General features: G+C 34.9%; 1 protein-coding gene across 5 annotated transcripts; it reads right to left on the bottom strand.

Moving 5' to 3' along the window:
• Window positions 1–264: 264 nt before the first annotated feature.
• On the bottom strand, window positions 265–9,148 carry LOC126686640 (uncharacterized). Of its 5 annotated transcripts, none has more exons than XM_050380778.2 (14): window positions 9,035–9,148; window positions 8,077–8,178; window positions 6,801–7,628; window positions 6,371–6,471; window positions 6,172–6,286; window positions 5,891–5,968; window positions 5,647–5,739; window positions 5,050–5,133; window positions 3,998–4,096; window positions 2,954–3,016; window positions 2,522–2,552; window positions 1,525–1,571; window positions 1,181–1,239; window positions 265–661 (listed from the first exon to the last, which is right to left on the bottom strand). In XM_050380778.2, exons 2-14 carry the CDS (start codon window positions 8,122–8,124, stop codon window positions 427–429), a joined length of 1,881 nt encoding a protein of 626 aa, XP_050236735.1. In that variant the 5' UTR covers window positions 8,125–8,178; window positions 9,035–9,148; the 3' UTR covers window positions 265–426. The 5 variants fall into 5 exon arrangements, with proteins under 5 accessions (XP_050236735.1, XP_050236736.1, XP_050236737.1 ...); XM_050380779.1 differs by lacking the exon at window positions 9,035–9,148 and adding an exon at window positions 8,930–9,025; XM_050380780.2 differs by lacking the exon at window positions 9,035–9,148 and adding an exon at window positions 8,839–8,930.
• Window positions 9,149–9,692: the final 544 nt, after the last annotated feature.

The raw sequence follows: 9,692 nt of genomic DNA, 5'->3' as shown, positions 1-9,692 counted from the left end.
AACTTCTTTAGGTTTACAAGCCTCACGACTCACCAGTTTTTTTAATTAATCATCGAGTCCTGCTCGAGATTAAACTTGAGTAGTTCGAGTTTGAACTCAATTTGAATTTGGGTTTGAGTCGATTTCAAATTTTTAGTTAAAGAGTAATCCGAGCTCGAACTCGCCTCGAATTTTTCGAGTTTAAGTCGATTTCGAGTAAATCGCGATTAGCACAAATTTTTTACACTCAGATGCAATATCTTATATAAGCTCTCCAAACTGATCTCAGGAACGCAGGTTCACCTGTGAAATTTATTTGATTTGATAAAATGTACAGAAGTTATTTTCGACGAGGTAAGTACTCAGATGTTTAGTTCTCTTTATACATTGTAAGGATTAAATGTCTTCTGAAATTTAAGAAGAATGCATCAGGACAAACCAAACATTCTATGCTTCTGAAAAATCTACATTCTCATTTAATGGATTCGCTGGTTCAGAAGACGGATTCTGTACTCCTTCAGTATCAGACGGTTGAGATTCATGCTTCGCAGCAGCTTGCAAAACCCGGTTTTGAACAGCTGATGAAGAAGGTGATGTTGGGAGTCCGATGCCGTTGGTTTCTAATTTTCCAGCTGCCCATGAAAATGCTTCAGCTCCCACTTTTACAGGAGTAAGCAGCAACCTGCAAACGATGAATGAATAGAACAATAATCAATGACTCGTTTTATATAATGGAAATCCCCCATCAATTCTCTTTATGATTTATGAGCAAAATGTAGGGGTGTAATTGAATCGAGTCAACTCATGAGTTACTTAGAATTGACGCGAAAAATATTCAAAATTTACTCATTGTCGGTCGAGTTTGAGCTCAAACTACTTGATTCAACTGCCGAATCGAGTGTGAGTATTAAGATGCGCTGCTAGACATGTCCTCCACAAGTCTAATCATATTTTAATTAATTTACTTTTTACCTTCTATAATTATACATATCTATAATAATACCCTTACTTTTTACACAAAAACTTTAATTTTTTTATTTAGATAATTGAGTCAAATAGAGTCAAGATCGTGTTTAAAAGTATTTCAATTTTCAACTCCGACATGACTTGATTTGGATACTGTCTTAAAAAAGGGTATGTAATGCTTAATCATGTCCAAACATGGCAGCATAATTATAACATGCAGAGTAGTAAATTTTACCCCACATCTCGCTTGAAGTCTTCAGGACTTGCATACTCTGAAACACGCCCATAAATACTCTGGTTGGATACGAATAGGTACAAGTTAGTAAACATAAAGATCGTGATAAAATGATCTAGCTTTTCAGAAATTAATCCTTCAATATGGTTGAAATGAAACTAAGCAAGTAATTCACATTCTCTCTGACAATTGTTGCAGCTAATAACCACTACATCAAGCCAAATAGTTTATCAACTTCATCATTAAATAATGAAGAGACATCAAGCCCAGATACAAACATAAAGAGACTGAATCACTAAAACAAATTAGTTAGAATAGATCACTGAAGCTTGAGAAGTGGATACCAGAGCAAGGCCGATAATAGCAATCAGTTGCAATGTCGTCTCCCACTCTGAAAAAAAATCTCAGTTAGCAAGTTATTTGGAAGAACCAACTTCATTGAAATTAAAAACTTAGAAAAATATGCTGTAGAGGAAAAATTTAGCAAGAAAAGACGAATACTGAAGAAAGAATTCTGGTTGTTTACAATTTGACAAGTTCAGGCATGAGTGTGTAGGCTTTCTCAACCAAAGCAAATAACTAATAAGCTTTTACAGCTAAGTTCTGTTGCTTAAGAAAGGGGGCTGAAGGCACAGTTTTTTATGTTGCAATATTGTGTTGTATTGATTTAGTTGATAAATGCCAGTTTGATACCCTCATCCAAAATAAAACAGCAACAGGACAAATAGAGAAGAAAAATGATTCCTGAATATGAATTATGCAATATTTTCTTCTTTCTTTTCCTTTTTTGTTTTACTTAGGGTTGAAATAATTTCCAAAATCCTGTTTTCCTTTATTTCTTTCACCCAGGCACATGTTTATGTCTTATGCACGCAAAAAAGAGGAAATATCATGATGTAAGCTGCAATTGCCTAGTTGTATTGATGTAATGTGCTAGTGAACATCTAAAAACAGCTCGATTGATGAAGAAAGCGTTACTTTCCAGCTCGAATTTTGGTTTTGGAGAGCATAACCAACAGTTTTTTTTACAAAGAATGCATTCTCCACAAAAGATTTACTTTTCATAACTTAAGCATTTGTTTAACATGCATACTAGTTCATTCTTCTTTCAATAACTGTAACAGCAGCAGACCGTTCTGGTATTTAAGGAATATAATAAACATAATAATGAAGCAAGGTGGAATGACTTATTCGCAAGTGCTCAGAAAGTACAGGACATTTAAGTAGTCAAAAGTGGCATGTGTTTAAAGTTCAAAAGTTTGGTTTTGATATTGGCCAATTGTTCAGTTTATTTTCATTACACGACTTTAAATTTAGTTATATAAGAGGAAATATACGCACCTATTATTGCATACAAAGCTGCAGCAGAACCCTGTCCATGAAGTAAATACTATAGGTGAGAAATGATCCACGAAAGATTGCATGAAGAGCATATAATATTAACCCAAACGACAGATTGTGACATCTAGAATGCAGGATAAGATGAGCCATTCTTTTAGTCAATCAATGAGCATATCTCCCAAATAAATATTTTAAAAGAAGCAAGTATATATCAAGACCAGGCAGAAGAAATTGTTATAAAAAACACCACTATTGTCGCAGCTTATTTTCCATTGCGTCGACTTAACTAAAAATGTTGCGCTCTATGTGTGCTACATGGTAAAAAGACTATTATCTCTTTGCACCATCCTTCAGATGCAAGAGAACACTTCAAATGGAGGAAGAGACCTAGAAATAGTAAGTGGTTCATTTTAAAAGCAGCTTGAATCTTACCGCACCATACCCAAGGACTTGTATTGGAGATGGTCTAAGCTCTTCTAATATTGCCTCAGCTTCCTGCAATTATGAAAAGTTATCTTAAATTTATGGAGACAAACAAAATCCCAGATTCAGGACTAGAAAAAGATAAAACGGGCTTATATTCAAACCATTAAGAGCAGCACACATAGGCAAAGTCAAATAATAAAATAAACATTAGTGTTAACGTTTCTTGTTTTCTAATAAAAACATATAAACTACTGTTTAGCAATTGATTAAATGAAGTTTAGTCATTGCTTGATATCAAAATGGGGAAAAAAATCTTTTCATGGTTATTGTTGCATGAAGTCCACAGCAACAACTCACCTCATTTTCATACACATGAGAGCGTTCTTCATTAAGCCTTTTCATGAATATAGAATTAAATACTGCTAGATGTTTCCAAAATCACCCTGTCGATGTGATGGGTTTGGCACATGCAGCATCGTTCTAAGGCCTTCTCAATATGAAGAAGTATAATACTATTGCCATGCAAAGTACTCCCTCCGTCCCATTTGCCATTTTGGGATGTCCCATTTTAGAAGTCTCATTTCTATTTTTAGAATATTTTTACATTGAACTTTTCTTTTTACCCTTCTTTTAGTCATCTTAAAAGAACTCTATGAAAAATTCCACTATAGGGCAGAACATGAAAAAACATGAAAAGACAAAGATAATATATGTTTTCTTAATCTATGTGTAAAAGCAAATGGGACTTCTAAAATGGGACGGAGGGAGTACCATGAAGCATACACGCATTTGAGATTAATTACTATGTCATCCAGTAATATATAAATTTAAGAGTCTTGTAAATGGAGAGCTCGCCCATGGAACATAATTCCAGTCAAATGAGGACTTGCAAGTTGCAAATTTGAAATAGGAGAAAGTGGCTCATAAATAGCATGTACGCATATTCTAGGAAATTCTGTTTAATCCTTCAAAAAGTGAAGGATGACCATTCAATGATATTGTCTGTGAACAATTCTTGAAGAGGATAAGCAGCAAAATTGCAGAAAATACCTCATTCAGTATAGTAAGTGCTGTCTCTGGTTTAAGTTCCTTAACTCTAAGACCTTGTTTCGCCCAAGACTGGAAGCCGCCAGCCATCAAATACGGTCTCTGAGATGGACAAAATAGAAAGAAAAGAAAAAAGATTAGCAACATCCTTCTTTGTCCTGTAAGTTCAGCTCAAAAGCATAGTGCTGCACAAATTACTGGTGTATAGATCTAAAGAAGTTCACGAGTCTGAAGTTTAAGTGTTCTAACTAAAGCAACTGAAATAGCTGATCGAACTAAAATGGGATTAACTACCACAAATGATACTACTTACCCAGCCATGCCAGCATGGTGTAATTATTTGAGCAATTATATCATATTTTGTGAAAAAATCTGCTAAAAAATCTCGAAGCCTAAGTTTACTTTGAACTATCATCAAAGCCACCTATGACTAGAGCCTTCCCAGCATTTACATTTACAACTAAATAAGAAATGTAATTTTAAATACCCTACAACTCCAAATTTACATGATTAGACTAATACTAGTAAGGTTAGCGTAATAATGTCATGATCAATTAAAGCTGCTTGCACATTAAAGAGATTGAAATCCCTTTCTTAGTAATATTGGAATAGGGATAGAGATTAGATCCAACCCTCTGGTCTGTCAACTGAGGGAGGGTTTAAAACACCTACCTAGAACTTTGCAGTATTCTATCACTGATGATATGTGTGCCAAAATTAACTGCAAATGGTAAGTTCAATGCAAGTAATTTTAGACGGTTTAATATTGGATGCGGCAACTTTTTACTTCAGAATAATTACAATTCCCACAAAAGCATCAACTTGATGGCATTGTTTGGCTAAAGACCACAAGAAAACCTTATGGGCTCGGGTAAACAAGTTGAAGTTGCTTATACAGTCCAAATGAGGGATGCTTCATCATCCATTACTTGTGCTCATATGACAACTGAATTACAAGCATCGGAGATTTTACTATTTGGGGTTGCATGGGTGATACATGAATCATTTACGTGTGTTGCAAATTGAAAATAAGGACTTGGAATTGGAATGCTTACCTTAACCCCAAGTGTTCTCAAGGATCTTGCAATTCCTTTGGAATTAGTACCATCAGCATCCATAACTATAACCTTGGACCTGTCCTACAAGTATTAGAAGAAGAAAACTCTGTGACAATATTCCTAAAGCCTGATCCAAAGGATGAACAATAGCAAAATTAGGAATTATGCATTAACCTTTAGCATAAAAATTAACATTTTGTTTCAAAAATTTTAGGAATCAAAATCTTGCGGGCCACTTAACTAACAAATAAAAAATGATTTAAAACCAAATATCTTACTTAAAGATTAATTCGAGTTATCTTATCTTCAAGAATAATTCTTATCACATTTCAATTAGACTATTGTACGAGAAGATCATAGATGGAAGAAGAAGTATTCAATAAGAAAGTAGTTGTGTCAGTAAACTATTTTCCCGTGCCCAGTCAGAGCACAAAATGTTCAGATCAAGACAAAAAACTTACTCCTCTTCCTGAAAATGATAAATTGATGGAAGGAAAGGGGATGAAGACAGCTTATGCTTTTGGAATATCTTACAGAGCTTGGAAACAATAAGAACATAATGAAAACAGTGACTTTAAAACCAAAGGTATGTACCTTAACAACTTTCAAGTTCCGAATAACTGCAGCAATCAAGCTGTTGTCAACATTTCGCCCACCCTTTAACAACTTTCGTACAGGCCCAGTAACCTGGAAACAAATAAAAACCTGTAAGATATATTTCCTGAAAGAGATAACTCTAACTTCACTGTACTTCTCAAATTTATCATCCGTCCAAGGGGTTATTGCAAATATAATCTCAAAATCCTTATCTCATACGCTCTTGCCAATGTAAACCAACCTCTGGTAAAGTTACACTTGCATAACGAGATCGAGCTGCTCGCCTAAGATCAGGAATGCCATCTCTTTCTCTTAGAACCTTAAAAAAAATGCAAAGATCAATATCAAAAGTGAGATGGGTCAACCGAGTAAAATTGATGGTGACATCAGCTATAACGTTAGCAATGAAGAAACCTTTCAAATAAAATCAAAATCAACACAGCATGAGAATTGGGTTGGCTTTTAGCCCTTTCAAATAGTCTATTAGAAAATAAATGGCCAGAAAAATTTACAATCTCTTGCCTCGGGCCGAACATCAATGAGAACAGCATCCTCCCTCCCAGTTAAGAGCTCTAAAGTTGACTGAGGAGTTAAGTCTCCAGAATAACCACCATATACCCGCACCCGATAGAAAACCCTGCACAAATCTGATAAAATTTATAAGTTTCACTTTAATATCAAATGAAAAAAATCCTTTTTCTGCACAAAAGGACATCCATACCAAAGGCTGGCCGAGGTTCCGAGAATAACAAAAAATGGAACAACTGGATCATTTGGATCTAAGCCAATAAACTTCTCCAGCTCTGCTATAGCAGTAAAAATCTGCTTACAGTCATTACATTCAAGGGTTAATAGAAGATAAGTTCAGTGTTACATGAGCACTGTAGACTACTACAATGATTTTTCAAACTAGAATTTCAGCATAGATAAAACATAGCCTGAATGATGTCTTCTTAATGAAATCAAGAGATAGAGAAAGAGATGGATGATTTTTTCAATTTGAATATACGTGCTAAACAGAAACGACATGTGATCAGGGACAGATGTCACAGAATTAATATGTCAGATGAAAAAAATCACGGTAGAAGACTGCCATTGGACTTGTAAAAATGTTGGTCACTAAAGTGGAATGTTTTCCCATTTAGAAATACCTGTTGAGAAGCTGCACCAACTGGACTCAATATTTGGACTGTTTTTTCTTCAGAAAAATTTAGAGCATCCTTGATCTCTGGAGGAAGCATCTCCTTTGCAGAACCATAAGAATAAACAATCAACGAAGCGCCTTTTGTTACAGAATTTTCCACTGCAACTATTGTGCCTCTCAGCACATCAACCGAAAAGCCTGCTGCTTTACTTGCAGCTACCTTCAAGTCGCTTGAAAAGCTAGTCAATTTATTGTTAGCAGATCCTTTTGTTTGATCTACAGCTGAAAAGATCCTATTAAAAGCGTTATCCACTGTTTCATTAGCACTTTTAGTAATTGACGTGGTCGATGAAGTAATTGTATCTAGCGAGCTTTGCAAAGCGTTTTCTCCCTTATTAATAGAAGTGCTCAAGGAGTCCCGAACACCATCAAATAAATTTTCAAAACCAGTCTTCACACTGGATAATGAATTATTTTCCACATCTAATACCACACTGGAACTTTGTGGTGTTATAACACCACTAGACACGATATCAGGTTCCACAGCACTTGTTAAACTATCTGCACTCTCAGGTGACAGGTCAGTAATGTCTGCCAGTCCCTCTTCCGTAGCAGATATGCTATAACTTCCTATACGCTCCAATTTCTCACCAATCGCAGAGGTCCAATCATTAACATGGGAATATAAAGATTTTGCAGCTTGCGTCTTAAAAGAAATTCTTTGCAGATGAGTTCCATTTGGCAAACCAAAAATAGATCTGTCTTCTGTGATGCATCTGTAATCTAAATCATTCCTGAATGGACAAAAGGGCCGCAGACCTCCATGGAATGAAACCTGCAGAATTTGTAGTTTTAAATATGTGAATTATCTACCATACACATGAAAGTGGGGGATGGTTTAAAAAGAGAAGCAATTTTGATGGCCATATGCAAGTCCACTGCAGAAGAGTACAATAACAAAGAAAAGACCAATGCCATTAAAGAAACTCGTAGAAATTGTTACCCCAAATTTGAATAGCCTTAGCATGAAGGTTAGATGCATTGTTACATTTACTGAAACACTAATCAACAAAAACACTAAAGAGCTCAATTTTTATCCCAACAATCAACAGCTATTTATATGATTCAGAATTCAAAAAATTAGGCAGATAAAAACTTCAAGTAATTACAGACTTTAAAACATAAGCCCTTCAAGTAAAGCAATAATAACTTATCCTAAAAACATTGGCATTCGACAATAAGTTATACTACAGAGCCAGTGATAAAGGAAGTCAAAATCTTACCAGTGAATGAGAAGAACAGCTTGGGGTAGCAGAACAAATAGGCATCATTTTTTTGTCAGCTCAATACGGAACTTTGAAGAATCCTTCAACAGACTCCCATTTCTGCTTAACAACGAGAAAAAGTAACCCAAGTTTAACAAAATTGACATCTCTCCAAATAACCAAAAGGAAAATCAAAAAGAAAAGGAAAATAGAAGAAACAATTTTGAACAAACTAAGGTACGCTGTGAAAAGGGAACCATATATAGACAACAAAAGTAATAAAACCATATTCAACTCCAGAGATCAAAAGTAATAAAACCATGACAAAATTACAGGATTGAATCAAACGAGCAAAAGCACGTTAACCGACAAATTCATGTTAAAGAAGGGTAAGAGATTACAACAAGCAAAACTCAATTAAACTCACTTGAATTCCCAATTACGAAACCAAATCTTCTCCTCTATTATTCATTTCCCTCATGGCATGAGCTATACTACACAACTAAATCACCTCCATTTAAGTTCGTTTCCAAAATGTATAAACTCTAAATGATCAACATTAACATTAATCATTAAAAGAAAAGGAGCACTAAATAAAAAAAGTTATAGACTTAATGCTGATTCTCTCCAAATGGGATTGAATCGAACATAATTAAACCGAACCAGAATCAGCTGATTTCTAGACAATAAGATCCAATTCCAAAAAACAAAACAAATGTATGAAAGACATTTACTTATTCATAAATTCACTTAATGGCAACACAAAGCAGCTGAACTAACCAAGTGGGTTTCTTGATAATGTACCGTAACTTAACAAAATGCACTAAAAAACAACACAGACCAAACACTGGCAGATAAAAATTGTCCTTACTTGAGAATGCAAGAAACTAAAATAAATGGATTATTATCAGATTCTTGTTGTTGTAATGAAATAAAAGATATGGAAGATATGAGAGTAGAGAATCGTGTGGCTTACCGATACCGTTAGGCGTTGGGTTCACCAGTTAAGCAACTCTTCGCCTCTCGTTTTGCCGTGGGTCCGAGCGAATGGATTCTCCTTTTATCGCCATTGGCGCAGTTCTTGCGATATCCAATTGGTTTGTCTTTTATGCAAAATCAGTGACAGTTATTAGTTGTAGGGAGCGGGAAAGGCCCAAGCCCTATAATTCTTAGGGTAAATTAGGATAAATACTCCATTTTCAAAAATAATTAGATTTCATACCTCAATAACAAAAAATAAAGAAAATACCTCATCTTTTATCGTTTTTATTTTATTACTCTAGTAGATGTTTATATTATAATTATACCTAACTTTTATTATTATTTTACTCTAGTCATAATTTTTTTACTCTCAAATGAGTTGTCATTATTTTCTTTTTTCTCTCTTTCTTTTCTCTCTCTTCTCTCCTCTCTTCTCTTTCTTTTTTTTCTTCTTCTTCTTTTCTTCTCTGTTTGGCTTTTCTTCGCCATTTTTCTTCTTCTTCTTCTTTATTTCTTCTCTTCTTCTTCGCCGTTCCTCCAACGGTCGTCGTCGCTCCGCCATCACTCGTCGTCGCTCCGCCATCACTCAACCGTCGCTCCGCCATTCTTTTCATATTTGATTTTAGTTTTTCTTAAATTCGTGGTGATTATTA

Source organism: Mercurialis annua, linkage group LG6, assembly GCF_937616625.2.
Source record: "Mercurialis annua linkage group LG6, ddMerAnnu1.2, whole genome shotgun sequence".
NCBI classification, from domain to species: Eukaryota; Viridiplantae; Streptophyta; class Magnoliopsida; order Malpighiales; family Euphorbiaceae; genus Mercurialis; species Mercurialis annua.
The sequence above is the reverse complement of the archived record's forward strand: the minus strand, read 5'-3'. Positions and strand labels throughout refer to the sequence as shown.